This window comes from Laccaria bicolor, genomic scaffold, assembly GCF_000143565.1.
Source record: "Laccaria bicolor S238N-H82 LACBIscaffold_5 genomic scaffold, whole genome shotgun sequence".
Lineage (NCBI taxonomy): Eukaryota > Fungi > Basidiomycota > Agaricomycetes > Agaricales > Hydnangiaceae > Laccaria > Laccaria bicolor.
In genome coordinates, this window is record NW_001889876.1 from 434,970 (window position 1) to 461,379 (window position 26,410).

Below are 26,410 nucleotides of genomic sequence, written 5' to 3' on the forward strand. Positions count from 1 at the left end.
AATTTGGAAGATCACGTGCAGGCTAATAAATTGATTTTGGCCTTTGTTGTTATCTAACGCGACCCCCATCTCTGCACAACGATTGATATCAAGGAGAGTAGCTTTGGTGGGTCATACGACTTGAGCAAAACTGGTACGCGGATCCAAGTTTCTCGTTATCAAACATTTTCTTAATCGTCCCATAGAACTAAATCACGGCTGAGATGCGGGTACGCCGAAAGCCCCAATTTACATACAAATCGCCATCTGGAGTAGAAGATCTGTTAGTTCCAGCGACGAGATCTTCCAATGTGCAATCATGTGCAAGTCCCGAGCTTGCTTCGAGGTCTTCACCCCTACCACCAGAAATAACTGAGGGCATAATATATTGTGATACACAACGTCGCAAAACAAGAAAATGCCCAGTATCCCGAACCCTTCCTCTTTACCATCCACTGGGACGTCTGGCCTTGTCGCTGCCTCTTCTTGACCCATCCGCTTACGGGCTCCCGATTCCCACTCTGACAGATGAATCGAGTAGGCGGCTCTCCGGACGGACGCGGCGTCCTGTGGCGAAGCTCCGAGAACTTGAAGAAGATATGGCAGTTCCGATTCCAACGGTCAGCAGTATTGCAGCAGTAGCTGCGCGAGAAGTGAAAGAAAGGCCGAGCCCCAGGAAGCGAAGGGCGGGGGGTGCGAAAAGAAAGCGGAAGGAAGTCGAGGACGGTGACGCAACATATCCGGCGAAGCGGAGTAGGTTGCTGAGAGGTGCAGCCAATGCAGACGAGGAATCACCTACGGAAATAGAGGCGGCTGCGACGGATGCAACACCTGGACCTGATGAGACGAACACTGAGCGAAGATTACAGCGGTTTGCAACCACTCGTTTAACGAGGTCGACAAGAAGACCAGAATCACGAGACCGAGAATCACGAGACTCGCCAGAGTCGCGGGATTCTAGTCTCAGCGACACGGCATCACTCAAGATGAAAACAGAGGCCAATGCGCAAGAAAAAGAGGAAGGAGAATTGAGCGAAGAGTGTGTTATTTGATTATTAAAATTGTAATTAATAAATTAAGACTCCCCGACCAGCATGCCCCATGGAGCCCCACCTGCGTGACCCGCGTGACACCCCGGTGTGTCGAAATTGGCGGTTGATTCTTGCGCCCATATGCATCCATTTTGTTCCAAGATGTGCCCATCACAGATCATCGCCCTATTCTGGAATTCTACCATGTTGGATACATATAACCAGCGACCACCCCACAATGTTTCCATACGCTCCAAATTATGGACCCCACACGACGGAGCACCCTCAGCTTGGCTTCAAACGCGTCTCTCAGACGTGAGTTTTCCTTTCCATCTTCTCAATCGCCCTTTTCTTACACGCATACATTTAGCAAACGCAGACATCCCCGCAGGTACCACACGTGCTATCCCACTGAGCGGATGGGACGACACACTCGTCGTCCCCCCAACGCCTATCCAGCCATTTTATAAAAAGCGCTGGTTTATCATATCCCAAATTATCATTATACCCCTTGGCATCGCTCTCCTGTTCATAGTTCTCTTCCCCGTGGTCCGCGCTATCGTACAGCTCGTGGTGAAGCGTTCTGAGCTTGATATCAAAGTCGCTGTCATCACCCAGCCGCAGAATACCACGTAAGCCCATTCTATGACGCATATACTTCATTAACCTTCCCCTACTAGTTTCAAATTAGGTCTGCAAGGAAATGTATGGTTCTACATGTTCAGTATGATTGTTATCTCAATTTTTTTTTTCAGGTCACCCACACAGGCATCTTTTCTGCCAAAATTCAGTTTACTGAACCCATTCGCATCTCTTGGGTTGAGGACGGTGGTACAGAGACGCCTCTTGGCACTATGACCTTGGACGTACTCTCTGCCAAGCGTAAACAGGCGATTATCGACCAGAACACGACCTTCATAATAACCGATCAAGCAGAATTTGGTCGCTTCTCCAGTCACCTGATTACTTCACAAAATTTCACCTGGCGCTTGCAGAGCAACAATTTACGCGTTCAAGCCCTCAAGTTTCCGTTGGCCAAAGGTGTATCTTTTGACAAGACACTCACTTTGAAGGGTAAAGTTATCATTTAATTCGACCAATTTTTTTTTACGGCTTACCGTCTGCAAGGCTTCAACAGTTTCGATGGCAACATTGTTCTGCGTGACCTTCAACTTCCAAGTGACGCCCCCAGCGGAGGTATCAATTTTGTAGCTGTAACCGAAATCTCAAACCCAAGGTACCGAAAGCTTAAGCATCGCGTTGTGCCCTGTCACTGAAGTAACACCTAGCCCTTTCTCTCTGAGTCTTGGCACCGCCGTATTCGCACTTTCCTACCAGAACGCCTCGCTCGGCGTAGGCACTGGTGTAAATACAATAATTGTGATTATCCAATTTTTTTTTTAACAATACAACTTCTTATCTTTGTACTTCCAGTCGCCGGGGACAAATCGAATCTCCCTCAGTGGGATTTTAGTAAAGCAGACAGACCCTACGAGCTTGGCCGCCCTCTCGCAGCTATTTACAAATTATCTCAACGGGGATTCCTCTCCAGTCATTGCTCAAGGGCAGTCGACCCTGCAATCAGACGGTTCCACCATCTCGTGGCTTTCGCAAGGTCTTCAAAGTTTAAAGCTCAATGTACCTTTCAAGCCGTTTGCTCCGATTGATCCCATTCGAACAATCTCAATTGGGGATCTCAGTCTTAAGTTTGACAAGGAGTCATCTTGGACGCCTGCAGCAGAGAGTCACTCAGTGCGGGCTTCTCTTCGTATGTGCCCAAACGTAGCTAAACCAAGATTTAACTGATCATGGTTCTATTAGAATTGCCGTTTGGTTTCAACTTGGCAATAGATGAAATACAGAACCAGTTCAACATCGTAAAGAATGGCAACGCTGTAGCAGGGCTCTCCACAGTGCGTATTTTCTTACTTTGTTCTGGCGTATGTTCTTGACACTTATTTCCAGCCTCTCGGGGCATCCACGTCCTCCATTTCTGTCCTCAGTCACACCGCCACCACAGGAATCATTAATATCACCATCATGGCCACAAACTTGAGCTGTCCAGACCCACAGCATCCCGCCTTTGCGGCGTTTAGTCTGTTCTTTTCCCCCTAAGCATATGCCGATAACTCAAATAAATCTGATTAGACACGGATCTGACCATTCAAGACACAGCCAATTTCTTCCTAGTGGGTCAATCGCGAGCAATAGCCAATCTAAGCATCGGTCAAATTACTCTGGATCCCATCAAGGTCAACGTCTCCACCAGTCTTCAGGGTCTTCAGGGTCTTAAAGGCATGACAACAATCGAGAACGTCGACGTGACTGGTGGAACCCAGACGGGCATTAACCTTGGTATCAAAGGTAAAACGACCCGTTAATGATTAAATTCGGGACCTGACACCCTACGCTGTAGTCTCCATTTTTAATCCCTCCAGTCTTAATCTTGCCACGGGTGATTTAAGTAAGTCAAGTGCCTCTCGTTCCCATACATCCACACCCCATAAGCTCTCCTATTGTTAAGGGATGGTGTTGCGTTGGGGACAGCGCTCCTGCCCGGTTTAACACTCCAACGGGGTAATAATAGTCTTACCGCTTCTTCGAACTTTCAGGTAAACAAAATTTGACTTCTTTCCATCATAATGTTTTCTTATTCTTCACACCTCGTAGGCGAATAATAGTCCTCAAGGTCTCCAAACTCTCAACGATTTTGTCGGAAAGAGAGGTACAGACTGCGGATCTGAAAATGTCAGAAGGGGGTTCTCATTCTCAGTGTTTCAGATGTTCAACTCGTGATTGCTGGCTTCAACGGGAGCACTGAAATGGCTTCGCTGGTGGATGCCTTCAAATCGATAGATATCCAAGTGACACTTCCAGGCCTGAAGACAGACCTCTTAAATTCCGCCGCTCTGAAAGGTACACCAATCTGACTTGATGAAACGGAGCTCAAGCTCATGTCCTTCAATATACAGTGTTACCCACAACAGGCCAGAACAACATTAGCCATGTCGCTGTCTCGATTGCCAATCCCTTCAGTGCTCCGTTGGCGATAACTAAAGTCACATCGATTGTGAAGGCATTTGGGATAGTTCTAGGAAGCATTAGCTCAAACGCAAGCTTCACTTCCGCCCCAAAGTCGACAACAGTTTCGCCAGCTCTGGACTTGGATATGAACTTTGATCCCGCCGCTCTGTTCACGGTCACCCGTGCGTTGTCTGTCGAGGCAGGTCTGAACGTCGCTCCTCTCGATTCCATCGTGCAACTCGGGGGCATTCAATATTTGACAACTACTGGGAACCAACCTTCGACCGAACGTCGGGGCAGTATATTCTCGTGGGTTTCCTGGTATTTTTTCACACCATAAAGTCAACATTTGCTAGTGGTTTCGATTTGCCAACGTTCGTGCAGACGGCATTCAAGAAACTCCAATCTGATGTCGAACTAAGTGTTGATGTAACCATTGGTGAGCGTACAATCCCTTGGTTCATTGCCTCTCCCTCACACCGCGTTAGGCGACTATAAAACCACCCTCCAATATACCCAGAATTCTGTTCCGACTACCACTGATGATTCACTTAATCTTCTTTTGCCCGTGTTAGCGCGACCTATTGTTCAAAAAGTTGTTGGCGAATCTGTTCTCGGGTAGCGTCTGCCATGAAAAGGGAAAGTTTTACATTCTCATAATCTTTTCAAGAATCGATACGGTTCTCATCACAAATCCTCAACAAAATTCCTTTGGTAAATGCGCTTTTTCGGGATTTCGTCAGAACTTGATGAACAATCCAACAGGCACCCAACTAAAAGGCAGCATCTCAAACGCTGGTCCCTGTATGCTTCTTTTCCCCTCGCAAAGGTATCATTTTGACCTCCTCCAGTCGACGCGACCATTGCGTTTCCATCTGGCCTCATGATCTCCTGGCAAGGGAAGCAGCTTGGTAAGATTAAGATGCAAGATATCAGCATTGTGGGGGACGTTGGAGCTAGCCTCGACTCCCGGTCAGATTTCGAAGCCACAGATGTCGACCATTTGACAAAATTTACAAAGGTGGGCACTAGATTCTATGGACATCGTTCAGCTAAAGTGCATGTCTCTCTAGATTCTCTTAAACGAAGAATCGTTTGATTGGGATATTTCAGGCAATAATTTGACTGGTGAGCCAATTGGCTTCAATGTTGACCGTATGCTCACACAAGGACTCAAGTCACCGCACTTGGTTCGCACATCATCTTTGACGTACCTATGCGCGGAGTAACACTCCACCTCCAGGAATCGAAATTCCTGGCATTACATTCTCATCTAGGAGGGTCACTCTCAAGGGGTTTAATGGCTTGAAAAACGGCGTCCATATTAAATCTTTTGACCTCCCATTCAACGACCCCGCGGGCGGTATTCATCTCACCCTTCAAGCAATCACAGAAAACGTAAGGACCTTCGTTGATATGACATACTCTCCTCTGACAGCTCAAGTTCAGCCATCCCAAGTTGGAATTGAGCTCGACTCAATTGACTTTAACACCTTTGTCGGTGATGTTATGATTGCACCAGTAACCACTACAGGCACCATCATTCTTGCGCCGGGAACTACATCCAATCTATCCCTTGTCGGTCGCTTGCTTCCTCAAACTTCTGCTTCCGGCCTTGCATCGGTTTCGGACGTTTTCAACAACTTTATTCAGGGTAGAGACAGCCAAGTTATCGTGCAAGGCTCAAGCGCTGGATCTGGCAAAGTCATTTTCTTTTGTTCGAATACAAAGTCGACGCTTAAACCTTTCCAGGTCACATGGCTCGAAGAGGGTATCAAATCACTTAGAGTATCCACCACTCTCCCCAATCAAGGACCTCTCAATATCATTAAATCGATCAGCCTTAATCAGCTTCAGCTGATGTTCACGCCTGAAACGTCCGAACGCCCTTCTACCAGTAGCAAGTCTACAGACGCCACATTTGCCCTTCCGTTTGGATTCCCTCTGGACATTCCTGCACTCAAACAAACCATTACTATCGGGTTTGAGGGAGTCAATTTTGCTCAACTCGCTATACCCAAGGGTCCTAGCAGCACAGATGTAGAGGCTAGAGTCATCCATCTTGCTTTTCAGGACGTCCCGCTCACCGTCTTCAGTGGCGGCCAGTTGACCTTTAGTAAATTCGTCGCAGCAACGACAGCGGGGGAAACGCAGACAATCAGTCTTTCTGGAACTGCTGATGCTGACGCACAAACGGCGGTTGGATTGTTGACCCTCACGAACATCCTTTTCGCCGTCGAATCTAATCTCCAGGGATTGCAAGGTCTAAACGCCAGACCTGCAATAGTCGGCAATATTGATGTGAATCACGGATTTCCCGATTTCCTTCTCATCAAAGTTGATGCTGCACTTTTCAACCCAAGGTAAAGAGATTTTCTCGAGCGGATAAAATAGGCTAACTCATCTTTCAGTAATCTTACAATTGGTTGGAAAATTGCCCTTGATTCGTGCTTTTTAGATCTGACATTTACTTAACTTTAGGAGTTGGTGATGTATCTTTCTCCTTACAATTTCAGTAAGTCCATAGGACCCCATTTAAATTCCTTTTATTCTAAATATTCTACTCCAAGGGATCAAACTATTGGTTCCGCCGACATTGTGCGTGTACCAACTTCTCTCCCATTCAACTTCGCTTTCAACGTGCAGCCTCCCAGAGTAACCTCGTCGTTGTTCCTGGAAATGCCAGCTATCCTATCGGTACGTATATCCAATTTGATTGCAAATATTATTTAATGCCCAAATAATCCATGATCGATAAAGATGTGCATTATGCCCCACGAGGAGCCGCGGTAGGCGCAGGCCAGACACTTTTGCAAAACTTTTTACAAGGGACAGACGCCAGGACAAGCATTTCAGGATCAACTGATTCGACACCCATCGATTCTGTCAAACTTGCGTTATCACAAATTCATCTTTCACCTGTCATCATACCCGGTCTACACCAAACTTTGATCAAAAGCGTCTCCTTAACCTTTCCCCCGAACATTGTTCAAACAGGAGTGGCTTCCACCTCGTTTGCTCTCTCTAACCCATTTACCGCTAGCATGAGCTTATTGGAAGTCGGGGCTATCGCCACGTTTCAGGGCCTTAATCTTGGGATGGTCAGCAAGATGAATGAGCTGCCGAATCCCATTCAAGCCAAAGGACATAGCGATGTTACTTCTCCAAATTTACCCCTGCAGTTCAATCTCGATCCCTCAACTATCATTGCGTTGCTTCTCTTGGCATCGAAACAAAATGACGTTTCTTTGGGTCCACTCAATGAACTCTTCCAATTCATCCTTCGTAACCCACATTACAGACCGCCCGTAAATTCGACCATTCCATCCGGAGACAAACTGAATTGACAAACCCTCTTAGGTGACATCATTTGTGGATACGCAGGTGGCGACCTGTGTTAGGTTAGTGCATGATCGTAAAACTACAGTGCTCCCGTTAACATCTCCATTTCACAGCGGCAAACAGTTCGATGCGACGACCGCGATCTTGAAGTCCTTGTCGGGCCTCAAAGTGGATCTGAACATCGAAGTCTCAGTCAAGTTGGACGATTGTATGCTTCATTTTCCATCACATTTTTTGTCCTTTCTGAAAGTCTTGAAGTCGCTACCGACCTTGCTTTCAATCAAAATTCCGTGCCTGCTATCGTATGTTCTTTATCTTGCTACCGTGATATTAATGTCATTATTTTTTAGACAGATCAATCTGCTCTGTTCTTGGTCGGAGCAGTTGCAGGACCCATTGCCCAGCATCTTGTAGATGGCTCAGAGCTGGCATTTACCGCTGCTGATATCACGTCTGTATAAAATATACCTACTTTCTCAAAGCCACTGACGTCATTTTCTTAGAAACATCTCGGACGATGGTTTCGATCTTGCACTCAAAGGCTCTCTTACCAATATTGGCCCTCTTGACGCCCTCATCACATTTACTGAGCCTGTTACGTAAGCAAATTTGACCCCCACCGTCACATTACTGATTTGGGCGCTAGCGTCAATTGGCAAGGGAAAGACATTGCTCGCATCACCCTTCAACCTAGTGAGCCGAACGAATTTCCCTAAAAACATCTCATTCACCCGTCACCTTAGTCTGCGCCGTGGCTGATATCGGAGTCCCTGACTACGAAACAAACGCTCGGCTGACAATTACTGACTCGACATTGTATGCCCCATTTTTTTAACTGTAGTGATGCCTCTCACAACACGATATTTATAGCTTCACAGAGTTTGCAACGTTTTTGCTTCATAACCCTAGCTTCGACTGGACGATTTCGTCCCAGAAACTTCGAGTAACAGCTCTCGGAACGGTCTTTCATAATGTCTCCCTCTCAAAAGTCGTCACTTTCAAAGCGTTTAACGGCCTTCCCGGTGTGACAATAAGTGATTTTCAACTCCCGTCTGACGATCCCGCCGGCGGGATTCACATCGAAACCGATGCACTTATTCCATCTGTTGCACGTGCGTCTAGAAATCCCCCCAATCGATCCCCTCTAAAGAATTAATATTCTGGAAACAGAGCTTGGAATAGATTTAGGCACGGTCACCTTTAACACGTACTTTCAAGGAACATTCGTCGGTCGTAAGTGGATACCGGCTCGCGTTTAGTGATGCTGCTCAACGTTCATTAGCGTTATCGGCAAGGAATCTATACCTTCAAGCAAACATGGCGACTAGGACTCATCTGAGTGGTCGCATTGTTCCCCAAAGCGGGTCAGATGTGGCTGTTATTGGAACCCTATTTTCTGGCTTTCTTGCTGGTCAAAACTCGACACTCGAAACAAGGGGCGATTCAGTTCAGCCAGCGGGCTCCATTAAGCCCGTTACCTGGCTCAGTACTGCTTTCAAGTCACTTTCTTTGAGCGTTAGCCTAGCTGGCCAGAAACTCCAGGTAGCATGTTTTTGCTTAACCCTGCCGAAATGCAACTCACGAGATAAAAGGTAATACAATCGATCTCACTAAATGACTTGGAGGTCACCCTTAAGTTGCAAGACCAAACCTTCGCACCTCCAACCAGTTCTGAATCTACTCTAGCCACCTATAAAAATCCCTTCGGGTTCTCGTTGCAAGTTGTTGAATCCGGACAAACCCTCGTTCTCAGTTCTCAAGGCACAGACTTGGCGCAGGTGAGTGATTATTGGTTTCATGTCATCGACGCTTATGTTGTAATCATTAAGCTTGACTTACCAAAAGCCCCCGTGAACGGCGGGATTTCGACTGGCAATGCTGCTGAACTTGTCATTTCCTTCCGCGACCAGCCTTTGAAAGCCTTGAATGAAGCCACATTTGGTGATTTGTTTGCTGGCGTCACTCTTAGCAGAAGCCTCGGCATCACATTGAAGGGTGCTGTTGACGTTACAGCAAGAACTTCCATCGGTGACGTTCCCATATCCGGAATACCCTTTGATGTCCCGACTCAACTCAAAGGTAAGCTTGGTTCTGTCCTTACGGTTTCGTTTCAACCATTTGTTACATTTAGGCATTGATTCGTTTGGCGGATCAGCGGACTTGAGCGACGTTTCAGTCGCAGGCAGTGGCGGGAAGGGAGGAAACGAATATATTGTTGCTCCTCTAACAACTGCACTGCAAAATCCATCAAACATTTCTTTGAGCACCGTCGACGTCACTCTGCCAGTCGTCTTTCAAGGCGTCAAGATTGGGCGGGCCGCCATTCCGGTACATTCAAGTCTTTTCACAGCAACGCGCTACCTGACGACATGCGCCCTTTTTTTGCCCAGAATTTTGATCTCAAGCCAGGGAGAAACTACATTCCAACGGAATTTCACTACGTACCGGACAACGCAAACGATACGGTTGCACAGGTTTCTTATACTGAGCTTTATGGAGTAGTGCAGACAATGACTAACGTTTTGAACTAGGGTTTCTTGACCCAATTTATCCAAACCAACAATCAACTGGATCTCACCATTCACGGCGACCTCGTCAGCTCCCCCTTTGCCTCGTTACAATCTGCGCTGTCCAACCTCCATTTGTTGACGCATCTCAAAGGTATTTCTCAACCAATATATATCATTCTGTGCATTCATTTTTATTTTTAGGGTTCAATCAACCAACTCTGATCACTCATATAACTGTGACGATTACGTTGGACTCCTTGGTCACGAACATGGTCTCAGTCGACTTTGACGTTAGTGCTCTTCCTCTCCCGCCATCGCTGTCTTTCATCTTTGACGAACAAAAGGTATACAATCCTCTGAACGCCGACCTTGTCTTGGAGGCTGTTCAGTCCGACGCGGGTGTAAATGGGGAGACATTTGCTCAATTCTCACAACCATTTTCGAGTTTTGTTGTACCCCCAGGACACACAGTCAACTCTGGCACCTTCGGGAATGTTTTGCTCACCCAAGGAGCAATTGCATCTCTTGGGATCATTCCGCTTGGAATTCTCGACATTGCCGCCGCGTCGAGTATTCGAATTGGACAAGGAGGTTATAAAGTACCTTGGCTCAAGCTGAACCAGCGTTCTGTGCCGACCACATACAATCTTGCGCTTAGCTCATCCGCATTGATGGCCAAGGCAAAGGAGATCTCTGCAAACAACACTTCGTCCAGTGCCAGCTTCATATACGCCAGCTCTTCTACATACGCCAGCTCTTCCACATACGCCAGCTCTTCCACGTCCGTCACTACCTCCCCGTATACCAGGTCATCTGTGCCTCAGAATCTATCAATTGGTGAGGTTACTACGATACACATGCTCTGATCAAAGCTCATCTTGCGTCTATTCAGAAACTCACGGCGGCCCCGGCAGCAGCTAGCTCCGACTTGCTTAAACAGCGATTAAATGCTGTCTGTTCCTATAGTTAAGTAACTTTGTTAAACGTATGGCTTTCCTGTCGCATTTCTCCGTTGGTTTTCCGAAGGCTGTTTTCTCATCCTGTGATGCTTTGTAACTACTACTCGTTCATTTCATCAGTCTGACTCTGTAGGGATGAGCAATTCAATATTCAACATCGTGCTAGCACAGTCAGAAGTGACCTACGCAAAAATGTAACTAGTTACGCGGGCGGGAGAAATACACCCCATAAGATGATGGCAATAAGACCCCACGAGAAGCTCCACAAGACCCATGAGAAACCCCAGACTGGATGGGCGAACATAAGCCAAACAGCTGCCCAGTAGGTCGCTGGCATGGAAGCAGCGAGACGTAGGACAATCTGAGTGTGCGAGGCAAAGAGGAGAATTACACATATCAAACTCGCGTGGAGTATATGCGGCGCAATAGAACTACGCAGGAAGGGATCGTTATCTTTATCTGAGGACGTTGCGCAGAGGCGAGAATATAGGTTTCTTGTCAGGTAATGAGCAGAAAAAGCACAAAGGCCAAGGAGAGGAGGGGCTGCAATCAAGAAGTTGGGGATTTGAGGAGTCACCCAATAACGAAAGAAGCCTACATTCCAATATTTCGATTGGACGTGTGTGTAGATTGACGGTGGAATGTGATCACACCAATCCGGGTAGGGCATGGGTGTTGTGCAAAACGCAGCGAAGGCCGCGTATTGATGGTATATGAAAGGGGAGGTTACAAGTGCGGTTAGACCGATCGACGCAAGGAGTGTTCCGGGAGCCATCTGAGAAAAGAGACGAATGAACGAAGGAAAAAAGAAAAGTGAATGCAAAAGTACGTCACTTTTCCACTTTGAAGGTAGGGCTGAATCACCATGCCCCAGAGAAGGAATCCAGAAAGAAAGATACCGTTCGATCTGAAGGATCCGGCGATGGCAAAAAAGATGGCGGCAAGAATCCATTGCTCGCGCGCACAAGAAAGCATGCCTTTTGTAGTATTTTAGTAGCAACGTAAAGAGGCTACAAAACAGTGACTCACCTTTGTAAGAGAAATAAGTAAAAAATGGTTCACTGTATGGCGCATACTGTAGTGTGACGGGACTGCTGGGGAGCAAGGAGAGTAGCGAAGCCAGGAACGCTAATTGGGGAGTCTGCAAATGATGTAGGGAGAGTGCATAAAAGGTGCGAGTTGTATCGCAAGTGACGGCTGCGGCCACACCCCCCAGCAAGAGATCAGAGCGATGTTCTGAGGTGTGTACCAGACGGACGAGTCTGGCCATGGCACGCATAACGATGGGAACGCCAGGGAAAAAGGCCCACTCATGCTCATAAGCATATCCTTGCTCAGCAACATGGAGAAAATGGAATGTATCCCAGCGCAAGAAAGGTCGTCCTGCAGAGACAAGGAGGGGCGACGCATCAAAGAGAGCAAGTCGAACGGCGAGTTGCAGGAGAATGAAGGTAACAGCTCTGGACAACACAGCGAGCCGGAGAAGGAGTGATTGGTGACGGTGAACTATTAGCGCGTTTTTTGTTGTTGTCGTCGTCGTCAGTGGCATGGTCTTCGTCGTTGATGGTATCGACGTCGTCGTCGTCGAGGTTGACGCGTGTTTGACGCGACGCCGGCGTACTGTTCGTGTGATTTCTACATACACTGCATTCACGACGCTCTGCATCATCCCCTGATCATTTCCATGGCTGGGATGTCGTCTGCAGCAGCCACGAGCGCTGTTCCCCTCCTCTCCGACTTCCTGAGTAGTGTTCCTTCGCAGCTGACCACGGCACTCATCCACCTGGCGCCATACATCTCGCTGCTGAAACGGACAGCCGTGGTGATTAGCTGGAGATCGTCCTGGTTCGAGAGCTGGCTCGTAGTTGGGGGTTGGTGGGCTCTGTGTTTATTGGGCAAGTCAACTCTACGGTACTCAATATCTTCTTGTCGTGTCCTCGCCGCTGACGTTTTCGACACAGTTTCTTTCTACCCCTCGTTTTACTCGTAATTTTACCTTTTACGAACCGTCGACAAAATGCTCGACCGTCGAATGCTCTGGCTCCCGTCACGGAGTATGCCCTTCAGGCTATCATCACAGACTTGACTATCATTCAATCTCTATTCCCTCAATTCGCCCCTCTGCCCGCCATCTCACTCAGCATCCTTCTACGCGTAGTCATTCTTTCTTATATTCCCTATCTTTTCTTGACCTGCTACCTTTCCCTTTCTGTGATCTTCGCCGTCGTCGGAACCGTCATCCTCACATGGCGCGCCCCTTGGGCAACCATTCTCCGTGCCACCGTTTGGCGTAGTGCTTGGTTTCGCTGGACTTTGTACGCTGGTTGGGCGCGCTTGACTGGGCAACCACTTCCGTCACGAACCCTTTCACTCCAACCAAAAATCTCCTCAACCAATCCCGTTCGATCCATCCGGTTTCTCTTTACAATCTATGAGAACCAACGTTGGTGGATGGGGTTGGATTGGACCGCTGCCCTTCTGCCCGGAGAACGCCCATCGTGGTGTTCTGCAGCTCAACATCCTGTCTCCCCGCCAAATGCTTTCTCCCTCCCCAATATTACCACTGTGTATCTCCCAGACGGAAATGGCCGAACGCTAAAGCGGACCGCAACATGGAAATGGGAGGAACCGGAGTGGCGCGTCTTGGTTCGGAAAAGTGGAGGCGGGTTAAGTCGCATTGAGCGCCCCCTTCCTGCAATCAAAGAAGATAATTCGAATGGAAGCCGTTTGCTGAAGGCGGCGGGAATGTTTCGTGAATCAGGGAGTTTAGGAAACGTCAGCTCAACTCCCCCCGATAAAATATCTGACGAAGGACAGCCGGAGGATGTCGAAGACGGTATTGAAGAGGAGTCCAGCACGGACGCTGATGGTTGGGTTTATGGCGATAACAAGTGGGAAGGCCAAGGTAGTCGTGGTGGAATGGGGAAGGTTGGCTTCATATGATCATCTCCTCATCACTGTTTCTGACCTTTTTATCAACTCCTTCAGTACACCCGTTACAGGAGGTGGACTCGAGTCGCCTTTCTCAGTGAGATCGTAGATGTCGTGGACACGGATTGTGTGGGGATCACGAGAGAGCCTACGTCCTCACTGGACGCCGTTCCGCCCACAAATATCCTCGACATACCTACTAATGTTGACAATCCACCTGAAAACCCTTTGCGGCAGAGACTTAAATTGGCTTTGGCAAAAGGTGCTACACAATCTGTAGTACCGTGATTGGTCCTTATTTTTGATTGATGAGTAATTCGTTATAATTTTTTCGCAATGTATCTGTTAACATCGACACTCCCTCACCATGTATTTACTGTTGTCAAGTTGTTCAACGGGAGATTAGTGACAGTTCGCTAGGTATGATATGTTTCGGGACGTAAAAATACATGTGTATATTATCGGCTACATTGATATACGAAAAGTGTCCAGTGCATTAAGAGGCGACCTTACACCTGATCGCTGGGACATGAAAGATCAAGGAATGATGTGGATGCTGTAGGCGATATAGGGAAGGAAATGTGTTGCTCGGATGGCAGAGATGGCAGAGGTTTCGGTGGCCCTCCCACAATGGTGGTGTCAGATTGGTCCGGGGCGTAGGGCGAGGTTGATTTCAGAGAAGAATCATCCAAAAGATGATTTTGTTTTTTCGCAGAAAAAACAGAAAGAGTGTCGTTTGAATCGCACTTCCCCACATGTCGTTGAACACAAATTGGCAGGACTGTATCCGTGCTGTTGTTTTCGGACGATACTTTGAACTTTCCAAGCCTACAAGAGACATTTTTGGTTAAAAAAGGAAGCCCAAACGGTGAATTTTCATACCAGGCAGTTGATGAATTTGAGGTTCCAAGTTTGGCACGGAGCCTCGATGTCGAAAACCTCGCGATAGAGTCAAAAGCAATCTTGTAGTGCTTCAGTGCTTCATCCGCAAACCCAAAAAAGGCGAAGAAAATAAAACCACAAGCAACTACGAGCCAACGTGTCAACTCCAGGATTGCCCCCGTTGCTTGATTGCGCCATACAACGGAGGGGAATTGGTCAACACGCGAAAAGCCTAAAACGGTCTAAGACAAGGTAGCCCTCCCTGACGAAAGACCTACCAAAATGAGTGTCTTCCCATGATATCCATGGGCGAATTTCGAATGAAGTGGCGTTGATACAGAGAAGGGCCAATGTCAACGGAAAACTGCACACAACCTGGACTCCGGCCAACGCCATGAGCCGAAAATATCGACGGGAATTAAGATTTGCGTTGGACGAGAGAATTTCCTTGAATTCCGTCCGTCTCTTTTGAAAAAGGAGAATCGTCATCACTGGGGATAATTAAATTCCAGCACTGCTGCCTGCATTACGAGCACGAACCGGAGTAGGTCCCGGAGAAAATACTAATGACAGTAGGTGGGCCGTCAAGGAGTACAAATGTCAAGGGCGTGTTGTAGGAAAACGGATAACAGCCGATATCTTCAAAGATGTCGAAGCGATGACCCTGTACCACGTACTCTAGGCGCAATGACGTTGTCAGTGGAATGATTAAGAATTAACTTATAAACAACGCACGAAGAACCATAACGATGATGGGGATCCCGACCCCGATCGCCAAATCAACACAGACTGCACGAAGTTTCTAGATGGAGAAGATCAAAAACCGGTTTACTTAAGGGAGTTGAATAGACAACTTACTTCACCTCTTGTCGGAGGGACACAACGGCTAACACAGGCGATATGGTAAAGGCGACGGTTGATACAGAGTGATGCAGCGGGGAATGCAACAGAATTTCCAACAATAATTTTAGCAGCTGGTGCAGATGGCGCGTGAGATCAATCAAGTACAAGAGGGGGGGGGAGGGAAGTAGCTCAGGGGGGTTGTACTGACATATGTCGCACCACACTGGTGCCCAATTTACGACGTTACCGTTCCAGATGATTGAGTTGATGAAGAAATTGAGGGAAGCCAAGGCTGTCCATATCGTGAAGAGGCACGTTCCAGTGTTCCATGCTGTTTTTTTATCTCTTTTCGTCACCCTACATCTTGGGAACAAAAGAGTCCCTGCGACTCACCTTCTAGATGCCAGGGTAAAGGGACTAAAGCCAAAACGACGGTGATGAAGGAAAATGCAGAAAAGACTTGATTTGAAGGGTACATAGTAAACGAAAGTGGGGCCGTCAAGGAGTTGGAAAGCAAAGAGGGTGAGCATTGTGGGACTCTTTAAAGCTCCAAGGGAAGTATCGCGACCAAGTTCCGAAATAGGACTTTAACTTGTGCAGAAAAGGGATGTTCTATTATTAGCCCTATTTGGATCGGCGGGCTAAGCCAAACGTGCATCTTGAAGCCTTTTCAGCAACACACTGACTCGGTCCTCCAGTCCTGTAACATTCCCTTTGACCACTTGTCGATTGTCTTCCATACTTTTCTCAATCGTGCATACGGCCTCTTCAAGTTCTTCAAGGGCGCTACGCATCTTTTTCTGGTCTTGTTCCAAGTCTCCAAGCGAGTTCTTGAAGTCCGCAGCTGCAGTATGCAGCATGGAGAGCGTGCGTAAGCGTGCCAGAATATGTGGAATGTGCGGCAACGAAGGTCCCAGCCTGGAAAGAAGAGGGAGCAGTTGCTCTGAGAGCGGAGAGGGTTGTGGGATGGCAATGGGTTGTGAGGGGTGTCGACGATGGTGCTGGGCAGCCGATGCACGATCAAGATCGGATAGCAGAAGCTTAAGCCGGCGAGATATGGAGTCAATATGCCGCGGTTGTGTGAGAAGCGTCAACTGACTATTCAGACGCGTAATCAGTGGAAGAAGCGGGGAGGGAAGAGGTGAGGTCTAAGGGGCGGTGAGCACGAAAGATGTCGCATTTGAAATGGTCGATACCTCGTCCAGAGTTGCGCTGGAGGCGCCCACCAGTTTCTCCAATTCTCCCACGCGCCTATCCATGTCAACGACGCTGTGAAGAGTTTTGTCACTAGATGGCTTGGTATCTTCAATACGTTGATTCTCCTTGTCTTGTTCCCCTCGGTCAACGCTCCCAGTGTCGCCAATAATCACGCCAACTAATTTGCTTCGGCCTTCCTTTTCCTTCCTTATTTTTTCCAACCTTCCCCGAACGTCAACTAGACCTCTAATAAGCTCTCCGGGGTCGAGACTCTCTTCATCTCTCTCTTTTTGTAACAACGGATTCGAAGGATCAGAGAGTTCCTCTTCAAGGGATGCCAGTTCGGATTGCAACGCACGAAGCCTCTGAGAGAGGGGGGGATTGCGTGATTTCACGGTCGCTGTGGGGGAAGTAGGTGAATGAAGGTAAGTATATTGGTTCTTGTTCCGATCTGTGCGATAGAAAGTAAGAGAGATCAGCTGGGTAGACTGGAGAACCTGAACAAACCACGTCTCCTCTCTGCCTTTATAAATTTCTTGCTAGCTTCCTCTGTTGCAAGTAAATTGCTGAGGTCGAGCTCGTCTCCCATGTTTAAATCTGTTCTGCCTTTGACGGTTGTACGAGCGATGGCGACGTCTTCGTCACTTGAGCCACCATCGTTGGGATGAGAAGATGAGAAGATGTCTTCTGTCTCGTAGATGTCGGGGGCGGTGTCCTAAAGGAAAGAGATATGAGCAGAGCAGAAAATAGGGAGGACGAAAGACGAACGATGTCTGGCAAATCTGCATACTTATTGCCGCTCATCGCGGTAAGAAGGAGAGATTTAATTTAATTCAATAAAACAAAAATTCGTCACCTGAGCGATTCGAACACTCGCGGTCAAAGACCAACCGCTTATCTAATATTTTATTAGCAGGCGATCCCGTTAACCACTCCGGCAAAGTGACATGCCAAATTATTTACAAATTTATCATTCACTCCTCTTCTGATGATTCGCTCCCTTTCTCAAACAGAAATGATATACTTCCGCCTGCCTCCTCTCCCTCCTGCACAAGTTTGCGAAGAGCATGGTCGTGAATGAGGTCGTGACACCCAGATCTCTGACAATTGATATGCTTCCATTCGCTCAGCAACGCCAAAGCAGCTTTCTTCTTCTGAAGTTACGGAGACAATAACCCGTCAGCTATCAACTCGAGCTGTATATCAATCACCTACCGCTGTGTCCACAGGGTCTGACGCGTCCATTTTCACATTCGATGCTGCAATAAATCCCCTCTCCAACACATTATCCTCCGTGTTGGGGTCCACAGGTTGTACTTCTTCGCAAGTATCCGAGGGGCGGCCACCCGACTCTTCGCATTGGCACTCGAGCAAGTCATGCGTGTTGCATATGGTGTCAGGATGGATGCGAAAGATATCCCGGAGCTGTACATCGGTTGAATTTTTGAAATGAAACTGGAGCTGTATATGTACCTCTTTGCGAGAAAATGAATCAGTTTTAGATGCGGACGACGAGCCCTAGAATGGATGAGCCTGATGGTCAGCTTTCTCTGCAATGAAAAATATTTACCGCCGATCCAATGAGAGCTGAAGACACAACGTTAGAAAGGACGAATAATGGCAAGGAGAGGAATAATTTTACATGCGCTCAATCCGAGTTTAGTGACTTGTCTTTGATAGATTTTTTCTATTCGTCATTCAAGCCAGGCTCAATACTGATTCATTCCTGTATATGCGCCTCTTACCGTCGATTGCACCAGTTGTCAGGAACCGGTATATGAACACGGGTCGTTTTTGTCCATCCCTACATGGTAGACTGGTAAGAGAGAAGTCAAGATTTGACGTTGCAAACTATTCACCGGTGGCATCTCGCCATAGATTGCAAATCGTGACTGTCTGAAATCAGCGTCGGTGTCAATTGTGTTCGCCGTCCAACTAACCTGGGATTCCAGTCGGAGTCTATCAAGCAAAGTCTTGAAGCACCTTTCAATGTTGCACTCAGTTTTCGTTGAAGCAGAGTGCCTTTGGGTGCATACCAATGAGATTGATTCCAAGCCCTCCTACGCATGTTGATAAGCTGGCTTACAGCACGAAGAGAAAAGGAAAAAACCAACCAGCTTTTGAGCTGAGTAGAAATATGACTGCTCGAAAATGGTCTAAATCGTTCCAAAAGCAATCAAGAGTAGCTTACAGCTACTTCTTTGAGACACGTTGTTGAAAGCGTTAACGTATTCTTGTCTCTTGACTTGCGGAGTTTGCCTGTGTCCGCGTACCGTGGGTGATCATGCAAATCAGTAATGAACGGAAATTCCCCACCCATCTAATCGGTAATACGAATAACCCTTTTTCTGACAGAAGGCCTCTAGTATGTTCAGCGTCGATGTATAATGAGAAACCAGGACGCATTTTTCTTCAGTGGTCTAATCCTTCGTCAAAATCATAAACACCAAACGGGAGGGACATACGTGGCGGATGATGGTCAATAACTTTGCAAGAGCGATAAGCTTCCCTAGTTCGCGAAAAGTTGGTATTCATCATCAATGGAACTATGATGAAAAAATGTTACCGCTCAATGAAAAGTCCCCAAAATGAGTGGTGTCCGGGAGTAACCCCAATGCTTCGTCAACTCCAGTTCTTAGGATGTACGGAGCATCACCGCTTGTCTTGATCTTGGCCTTATCCGCCGCCGCTTTCAATAATATTGGACTATTGCTGATTTTCGTCAAAATGTTTATTAAAGCAAGAGACTCTGCTGTTGAGCTCTGCACAAGATCAATCAGCCTGTCAGGCCGGAGGATTTTTGAGAACATAGATAATTGGAGGGCAGTTGGGGTGACAAAAACCACGTATTCATCTGCATGGTCACGTAAGCAACGGCGGATAGGCCTAATTGCTACACTTGCATTTGGGAGGAAGATGGTTTTTGAGAAGGGTGGCGTCTCTCCTGAGAACAAAACTGTTGGAAATCGAAAGCAACTTAGAACAGAAATTCATATGAGTACTGGTAATGGGCGACAGGTTCGCTCAGTACCTGAGCTGTGCGTGTCTCGCCAATCTCGATCTCTTTTGCAGAGGCATCTGGAGCTCGACTCTTCAAGATTGGCGACTCATAAACTCGACGGAAAACATTGTAATCATCTACAGAATGGGTATGAAAGTCGATGTTTTGATCAAGTAGAACACCTACCAAGCAAGCCGGGGTTACAAAATTCAGCCTGTTCGGAATAATGTCAAGTAATCAAACAAAAATAAGGGGGATGAGCCACCAAACTTGCCATCGCATGGAATTCTCCAAGATCATTCTGAATCGGGGTACCTGAGAGGATGACGCGTCGAGGAGTTCGAAGAGCTTTGAGTATAGCAGTCGTCTTGTTGTTAGCGGACTTTAACCTATGACCTACGCACACGGTCAGCCATTAGACCAAAGATTAAAGCAGGCATTGAATACCTTCATCGCATACAATCAAGTCAATCGCTGGGCTATGTGATAGAATTCCTTAAAAAGAGATATGTTGCAACAAGGGAGACTTGCACGGACACGCCTGACGAAAGAGTGTCTCTGAGAAATTTGTAAGATAAAGGTCAGTTTAACCACCTAACCATATCTTACATAACTGTTCGAAGCCGCTCGTAACCGATGACCAAAACATGCTGGTTTTTGCTGAAGAAAAAGATTGATGAGAAAATATCGCGCGTGAAAGGAGTGCTATACTGCTGACTTGTAAAAAAATTGGTTGACGCGGCTTTTGTCTTTCTCGCAGATCACGACCCCGACACGATCTTTTCCAAGCCATTTATTGAACTCGGCCTTCCAATTCTGAGATGATAATCCCTCAGCTTTATATTCACTTGAGACATTCTCGACGTACGGTAGTCAAGGACACAGGACACACGATAAGAACTTTCTTGGCTGCTGGCTCTTTGCTACCATATAAATTTTGTTCTGATAAAGCAAGGTGTGTGAGCGGGAAGTGAGAGGTTTTTCTAATAACAACGAACTGAGCAATGTCCAGATCAAGGCGATCGTCTATCATTTAATTGAGCTAAGTGAAAAGAATGGCTTGCACTTATTAACCCACTTGTAACGTCTTCCCGAGACCCCTGCCATTGATGTACAGTGGGAAAATAGTTGAATGAATGAGGATAAGATTCTCACATCTCATCGGCGAGAATACAACCTTGACCTTCATGCTTCCTCAGGCCCATAACACACTCATACAGAAACATGACACCTTGTGAGAGTTGTTCAGAATAGAGCCTGACCGACGAAACACCGGTTAGCCAACCTTCTTTCTGGTGTGGCCTCATTCGCCGTGAGAGTATGGGGTCCAAAACAACAGGCACGACATTGAGATTGCTACTTTCTGAGAAGCTTGAGCGGAAAAAAAAGGTGACCACATACTAAGTATTAAACCTTTTCGTATGTTCTTTACTTGGGAATTTCATAACAACGGCATCAGCGGCATCGGGATCGTGCCTGAGAGAAACAACGATGTCAAAGGGAGGGGTGTAAATGAAGATATTACTGACAGTGGGCCTTTGGGCTTAGATTTTGGTATTGCATAGAAAGACGCAGGGGAAATAAACTCATGAGCAACGGATGGGTTCGTCGTCGACCCTTGACCGCTAAAATGTAGGGGATCTTCGACATGGGAGGTTGACTCTTCAGGCAGACTGATCTCTTTCATGTCGGGAAGCTGCGACCTAGAAATTTCGCAATCAAGTTGGAATTCCTTCCCGCTAATATATGCACTGTAGCCCGCGCAGAGGAGCTCTCCCTTCCAAGCGGTGCTTCCCATGCTATGATAAGTCAGACAAGGTTGTAATATTTTAATCAAGCACCTGACCCACATTTTACCATCTTCACTTATCATCGTCAACTTGTCGCCTTCATGCGATATATATGCGTCTCCGTCCCAAGTTTTATGCTTTTTGTTTTGTTGTTTCCTCCTAGGGACATCCTTAGTGGTCAAACAGTAAGGATGTTACGGAGTGCACACACCAATTGGCAGTCCAGTAAGACTTTCGAACGTTCGAAGCCACTCCATCGAAATTCTGTGGGGGCCCATTCTCTGATTTCAGACATCCTGCGCGGACGCCAGGGGGCGCCCCTTCTAATGGCTTCTTCATCACGACGGGAGAAACAAATTTCTTCACGTGAGCCAAATCGTTTTGAGTTTCAAACGCATCACGTCCTTGAATGCTATTGTGCCGGCCAAAGCATTGACCTGAAAGAAACTCCGTCCTTAGAACGGGCCGATCCAGTTCAACCTCTTTGGCGCCAACAAAAAAGCTCTTTCCTTCGAATAGGGGTGCTTCGGCTTTGCCAGTGGACATGCTTCAAAATGTATTCTTCTTTGGTAAAAGTTGTCAGGAACGTAACTTTTTGAACTCACATTTTGCCTTCAGAGTCAAATAGGGTGCATTTACTACGGTTGACAACAAGAATAGCATCACCATCCCATGTTTTATGCTTCTTGTATTGACGGTTTCTCCTTGAATGACAAATGAGAAAAAGGTCGTTTGGAAGAATCTAAGAGGGAACAATACCATTGTACCATCCATACTAGTTCTTCGTCTACTGAGGTGGAGGCGGCAGCTAAGCCTAGACCTGTGGTAAATCGCTTCCTGCTCGAAAGTTCATCGTCGACCAATTTCCTTTTGGGAGGCCGGAGTTCTTGGAAGGGCGGCATTCGTGAGCAACTGGCAAGGCCGTCACGATGCAAACAAAAGTTATGTAACGCAGTCATGAACGGCACGTGATGTGACGGATCGCGAAATCAAACCCCTGGCTTGCCCTTTGTGTTGCCTTTGTGTCCTCTTCGACTCGCCCAATGGGAGTTCCTGGATTATGGGATGTAAGTGTTGATTCTCTATTGCTATTTTTATTATTATTATCAATCTGACATTCAAGATCTTGAACAAAGCTGGCAAGTCTCGTTCCTTGGTACACCTTGCCGTCGTCGATGGATTTGAGAAGAATGTTTCGCGTAGGTGGGTTCTGAATTGACTTTCAGTGATTCCGCGTTTATTCAACTGAAGCACTCAGGCGTGCATACAGGGTTGGCATCGACGCCAGCATTTGGTTCCACCACGCTGCCTTTAGCAAGGGTGGGGAAAACTGGGAGCTTCGGACTCTCTTCTTTCGATTGATTTCCTTATGTGCGTGACCTTTACTATCATCATATTCAATCATCTCAATTCCCCATTCTCCCCCAGTAAAGCTACCGATCTTGCCATTATTTGTTTTCGATGGAAGGGAGCGGCCCAAGGTTAAGGTGTGTTCTCTTTGTATTGGAGGATACGGGTACCAGGCCGACCATGATTGTAGCGGGGAAGCAGGTTGGGAAAGTCAGGCTCTCATGCACTTTCTAAGAACTTCAAGGAGTTCCTTGATGCGTTCGGAATAGAATGGAGAGAGGTACGCAGAGTAATTGGTTTGCACTGCCAAATCATAAACATAATCTAGGCGAGAGGAGAAGCGGAAGCGGAACTGGCTTACCTTAACCAGAAAGGTTACATCGACGCAATCATGTCAGATGATTGTGATGTTTTCATTTTTGGTGCTCGCACCGTGATAAAGAAGTTTGCTACCTCCTCTACGTCTTCCAATCCGTTCTCAACTCATCATCCGCTATCAGCATGTCGGTCAAGTTGTCAGGAAACAGAAACAACCCTGCGTTGAATTTAGAGAACAAAAAAGACGCCCATCATGTCATGCTCTACACAGCAGAAGCGGTCAAAGACAATACAGAAATTGCTCTGACCAGGGGTGGTCTCGTTCTCTTTGCACTTTTGTCAGGCGGAGACTATCACAAGGTCTGGCTAGCGTTGAATGCAAGATGCTGTATCTAAACCCTGTCCAATACTAGGGTGTCGGCAAGGTTGGAAAGGCCCTTGCTCATGGCCTCGCTCGTTGTGGTTTCGGTGACCAATTGTTGGAGGCCTACAGTCAGCCCCCGGGAGCTTTCGCCACATTCTTATTTCAGTGGAGGTCAAACATAAACTCTGAACTGAGGGACAATTCTCGTGGTTTTCTTCCCCATAAATACACTATGGTCCTTCCTGACGACTTTCCCGACCTTGACGTGTTAGAAAAGTACGCCAACCCTCTCAACAATGGGCAACCCGGAAGTCGAGGATGCAGCCCACTCCGAGATAAAGGTAGCCTCGACCTCGGGCGAATCGCCGGTCTCTGCGAGAAGTATTTCGAATGGGGGTATACGTCAGAGATACTGAAGAGATTTAGGAGCATGATGTGGCCCGCTGCCGTCATGAATATTCTACGACGTGCTGTTCTCGAAGCCGATGAGAAGGAACAAAAGATGGGCAACCTTGACGCAGGTTCTCCTCTCCTCTCCCGTACTTTAGTTGTAGGGACGCCGGCTTCCCTCATACAAAAGTATCTCGGTCGCACCAACCAGGCGGATATAACCGACAGATATGCAGAGGTGTTCGTGAATCCAGGTCCACAAACTCGGGGGAGACAATTACCTGATGTGCCCGACCCCTTCCCTCTCATTCGTAAAGTTGTGGGAACTCGACGGCATGCATCCACCGACTACCTCCTGGAATACCAGGTCGAAATAATCCCAAGCCAATTAGTCACCCTCACTCGGTCGGGCATTCGAGGAATTCGACCAGAACCTTCACAGGCTGAGCGTGGTACAAAAAAGTCAGTAGAGCTTTCTGACAGCAGCTTGCTGCTATGGATACCAGCTTCTGTCCTGTGTCAAGTTCATCCAGCCATCATTGAGGATTTCGCTTCTTCGGAACGTCCGCGGAAACGAAAGATAAAAGGGGCTTCCGCTACTGAAGAGAAGTCCTCTTTAGGCGCTGTGTCCGGGTCCTCAGTGGAGTCTGAAATAAATCATGGATTCCTGTTTTCATTTCCAGATCCCGGAAACATTTCCATAGACGAGGGCGGTAGTGTCGATGACGACGCCTCTATCGACGGGATTGAGCTAGACGATAGCAATCCATGCTCTAAACTTGACCGACTGTTTGATCAAATCTTGGACGCACCTCTAAAAGCTTGCTCTGTAAAAAGGAGACCTGAGCAACGCGAACTTGAGATGGAAAAGCCTCCCAAACGACACAAAACGAACAAGTCTACCTCCCCAGCACCATCTTATACCCGAAGAGTTGAGCCTATCACGTATGGCGCAGACATCCCTGATCTAACTGACTCTGACGACGACCTCCCGTCACATTTATTAAAGTCTTCAAGTCCCAGGAGGTATCCATCCCACACCAGAGACTTTATAGATCTCACATAACAACATATTTTTATAATATACTACATACCCTAGTTTTGTCCAATCGCTTTTAGATTATGTATATCTATGGTGTGCGTCGCGTCGCTGAACTAGCAAGTTGGTCGATGCTCCATTTAGGTCGTGACTCTATGTCGTACTCGTCAAAATCGTTGGCCAGGAAACGGTGCATTGAAGCCCAGCCTATCATGACCGCATTATCTGAATTGCGGCGAGTCAAGCAAAGATGACATGTAAAGTGAACATAAAGCCATGCCTGTGCACAAGGGAGGTGGAGGGAACACCAAATCAATTGAAAGAGCTAAATCTGCTTTCAATATACACTGGTGAAGCCTGGTTGAAAAAGTGTCAGTAAACAGAAGGGTTGATATGGAAATTTGATACCTCTCACGAAGATACTGATTGCTCGCCACACCCCCGCTAAGTACGACATGCCTAACAGGTATATCCTTTTGTTGACACCATTGCAATCCAAGCAGAAGCTTGTCCTCGAGTTGTGCCATTGCAGACTTTTGAAACGCACGAGCTATTGCCATCCTTGTAGGCAAATCGATGTTATTGATTCCACCAAGGGTTTCGATATATCTTTCGACACGAGAATGCAACCCAGAATAAGAAAAAGACAATTTCCCCGCCATAGTAACTCGAGGAAGTGGTATGACGATAGAGTCTGTGTCGACTTTTTGAGCACAGAATTTTTCCAGAGCATCTCCAGGGCCAAGGGAAGTCCACTTCAAATCCAACAATTTTGATACTTGATCTATGGCCCTTCCAATGCTTTCATCGACAGTTGTAGCCAGAATTTGGAACGAGTCAAGTGAAGTAGCCAGAAGGAGGAGTGTGTGGCCTCCTGACACCAGCAAACTGAGAAATGGAAACTTTGGAGGGTTCGAAGATGTCAAAAGAGGGGTCAGGGCGTGGCCTTGCTAAAAGGAAGGGGTGGTGAGTGGGTAGGCAACCAAAGTGCAGGTGTAAAGCACCATATGGTGAACTCCAACGATAGGTTTGTTCAAAGCTGCTGCAAGTGTCTTTGCTGCATTCATTCCGACGCTCAAACAGCCTGGCATACCGGGGCCTCTTGTGAAAGCAATGCCATTGATGTCCTTTACAAGATCGACATTCGCTTCCTTCAGAGCGCGACGAACTGCGTAGGGCTGGGAATGGGGGTCAATATGCGAAATTTAAAAGGTGATGAGGGGGATGAACCATGTTTCGCTGATGGGCATCAATGGCGGTTATTGGGTATATTCCTCCATACTGCTCGTGTAGATTGTTCTGCTTGATGACAACGTTCGAAAGGATAGATTTTGAAGAGTGAACTACGGCTGCGCAAGTGTCGTCTGCAGATGATTCAAAGGCAAGGACTGTGAAGGAACGGGTGTGGTTCAAGGAGAAAGGAAGACGACGAAGCAAAATCATGCTAAGTCTGTGCTAAG

The 26,410-nt window shown here is 47.2% G+C and overlaps 8 protein-coding genes across 8 annotated transcripts; 4 read left to right on the forward strand and 4 right to left on the reverse strand.

The window, feature by feature from the left end:
- Positions 1 to 203: 203 nt before the first annotated feature.
- LACBIDRAFT_313550 (uncharacterized protein) lies at positions 204 to 1,031 on the forward strand (the record flags this gene model as incomplete). Its single annotated transcript, XM_001877274.1, has 1 exon — positions 204 to 1,031. The coding sequence occupies one exon, from the start codon at positions 204 to 206 to the stop codon at positions 1,029 to 1,031; it is 828 nt and encodes a 275-aa protein (XP_001877309.1).
- Positions 1,032 to 1,526: 495 nt separating this feature from the next.
- On the forward strand, positions 1,527 to 9,862 carry LACBIDRAFT_140913 (uncharacterized protein; the record flags this gene model as incomplete). The annotated part of the gene is made up of 42 exons (XM_001877275.1): positions 1,527 to 1,642; positions 1,691 to 1,715; positions 1,766 to 2,084; positions 2,139 to 2,247; positions 2,300 to 2,390; positions 2,445 to 2,778; positions 2,832 to 2,923; positions 2,976 to 3,105; positions 3,159 to 3,374; positions 3,427 to 3,474; positions 3,519 to 3,622; positions 3,681 to 3,735; positions 3,792 to 3,926; positions 3,983 to 4,343; positions 4,391 to 4,473; positions 4,523 to 4,652; positions 4,705 to 4,748; positions 4,800 to 4,838; positions 4,886 to 5,055; positions 5,108 to 5,162; positions 5,213 to 5,224; positions 5,278 to 5,432; positions 5,484 to 5,738; positions 5,787 to 6,397; positions 6,493 to 6,549; positions 6,605 to 6,632; positions 6,689 to 6,731; positions 6,795 to 7,342; positions 7,395 to 7,435; positions 7,490 to 7,584; positions 7,635 to 7,678; positions 7,727 to 7,827; positions 7,880 to 7,975; positions 8,023 to 8,069; positions 8,120 to 8,192; positions 8,247 to 8,488; positions 8,547 to 8,609; positions 8,659 to 8,918; positions 8,969 to 9,154; positions 9,206 to 9,455; positions 9,508 to 9,704; positions 9,767 to 9,862. Coding segments are annotated over 42 exons (6,156 nt in total), but the record flags the coding sequence as incomplete, so codon positions are not given.
- A 1,185-nt stretch (positions 9,863 to 11,047) lies between these two features.
- LACBIDRAFT_313553 (glycosyltransferase family 76 protein) lies at positions 11,048 to 12,394 on the reverse strand (the record flags this gene model as incomplete). Its single annotated transcript, XM_001877650.1, has 3 exons — positions 11,048 to 11,620; positions 11,680 to 11,822; positions 11,875 to 12,394. 3 exons carry the CDS (start codon positions 12,392 to 12,394, stop codon positions 11,048 to 11,050), a joined length of 1,236 nt encoding a protein of 411 aa, XP_001877685.1.
- A 135-nt stretch (positions 12,395 to 12,529) lies between these two features.
- LACBIDRAFT_323978 (uncharacterized protein) lies at positions 12,530 to 14,064 on the forward strand (the record flags this gene model as incomplete). Its single annotated transcript, XM_001877276.1, has 3 exons — positions 12,530 to 12,720; positions 12,807 to 13,773; positions 13,834 to 14,064. The coding sequence occupies 3 exons, from the start codon at positions 12,530 to 12,532 to the stop codon at positions 14,062 to 14,064; spliced, it is 1,389 nt and encodes a 462-aa protein (XP_001877311.1).
- A 2,078-nt stretch (positions 14,065 to 16,142) lies between these two features.
- LACBIDRAFT_313556 (uncharacterized protein) lies at positions 16,143 to 17,502 on the reverse strand (the record flags this gene model as incomplete). Its single annotated transcript, XM_001877651.1, has 4 exons — positions 16,143 to 16,649; positions 16,698 to 17,149; positions 17,206 to 17,413; positions 17,467 to 17,502. 4 exons carry the CDS (start codon positions 17,500 to 17,502, stop codon positions 16,143 to 16,145), a joined length of 1,203 nt encoding a protein of 400 aa, XP_001877686.1.
- A 170-nt stretch (positions 17,503 to 17,672) lies between these two features.
- Positions 17,673 to 22,391, reverse strand: CHR16205 (DNA repair protein, SNF2 family DNA-dependent ATPase; the record flags this gene model as incomplete). Its single annotated transcript, XM_001877652.1, has 30 exons — positions 17,673 to 17,852; positions 17,914 to 18,216; positions 18,269 to 18,285; positions 18,341 to 18,385; positions 18,444 to 18,502; positions 18,558 to 18,681; positions 18,735 to 18,758; positions 18,813 to 18,839; positions 18,890 to 18,957; positions 19,015 to 19,118; positions 19,164 to 19,207; positions 19,265 to 19,552; positions 19,602 to 19,674; positions 19,730 to 19,836; positions 19,886 to 19,913; positions 19,974 to 20,095; positions 20,147 to 20,178; positions 20,231 to 20,257; positions 20,309 to 20,359; positions 20,418 to 20,515; positions 20,568 to 20,641; positions 20,698 to 20,725; positions 20,778 to 20,799; positions 20,855 to 21,055; positions 21,113 to 21,175; positions 21,229 to 21,498; positions 21,550 to 21,648; positions 21,701 to 22,036; positions 22,095 to 22,193; positions 22,249 to 22,391. 30 exons carry the CDS (start codon positions 22,389 to 22,391, stop codon positions 17,673 to 17,675), a joined length of 3,156 nt encoding a protein of 1,051 aa, XP_001877687.1.
- Positions 22,392 to 22,532: 141 nt separating this feature from the next.
- Positions 22,533 to 24,977, forward strand: LACBIDRAFT_323980 (uncharacterized protein; the record flags this gene model as incomplete). Its single annotated transcript, XM_001877277.1, has 8 exons — positions 22,533 to 22,556; positions 22,613 to 22,692; positions 22,748 to 22,860; positions 22,918 to 22,976; positions 23,030 to 23,119; positions 23,168 to 23,243; positions 23,285 to 23,517; positions 23,571 to 24,977. 8 exons carry the CDS (start codon positions 22,533 to 22,535, stop codon positions 24,975 to 24,977), a joined length of 2,082 nt encoding a protein of 693 aa, XP_001877312.1.
- A 64-nt stretch (positions 24,978 to 25,041) lies between these two features.
- Positions 25,042 to 26,393, reverse strand: LACBIDRAFT_313559 (uncharacterized protein; the record flags this gene model as incomplete). Its single annotated transcript, XM_001877653.1, has 5 exons — positions 25,042 to 25,175; positions 25,231 to 25,307; positions 25,359 to 25,900; positions 25,955 to 26,128; positions 26,181 to 26,393. 5 exons carry the CDS (start codon positions 26,391 to 26,393, stop codon positions 25,042 to 25,044), a joined length of 1,140 nt encoding a protein of 379 aa, XP_001877688.1.
- Between the last annotated feature and the right edge of the window lie 17 nt (positions 26,394 to 26,410).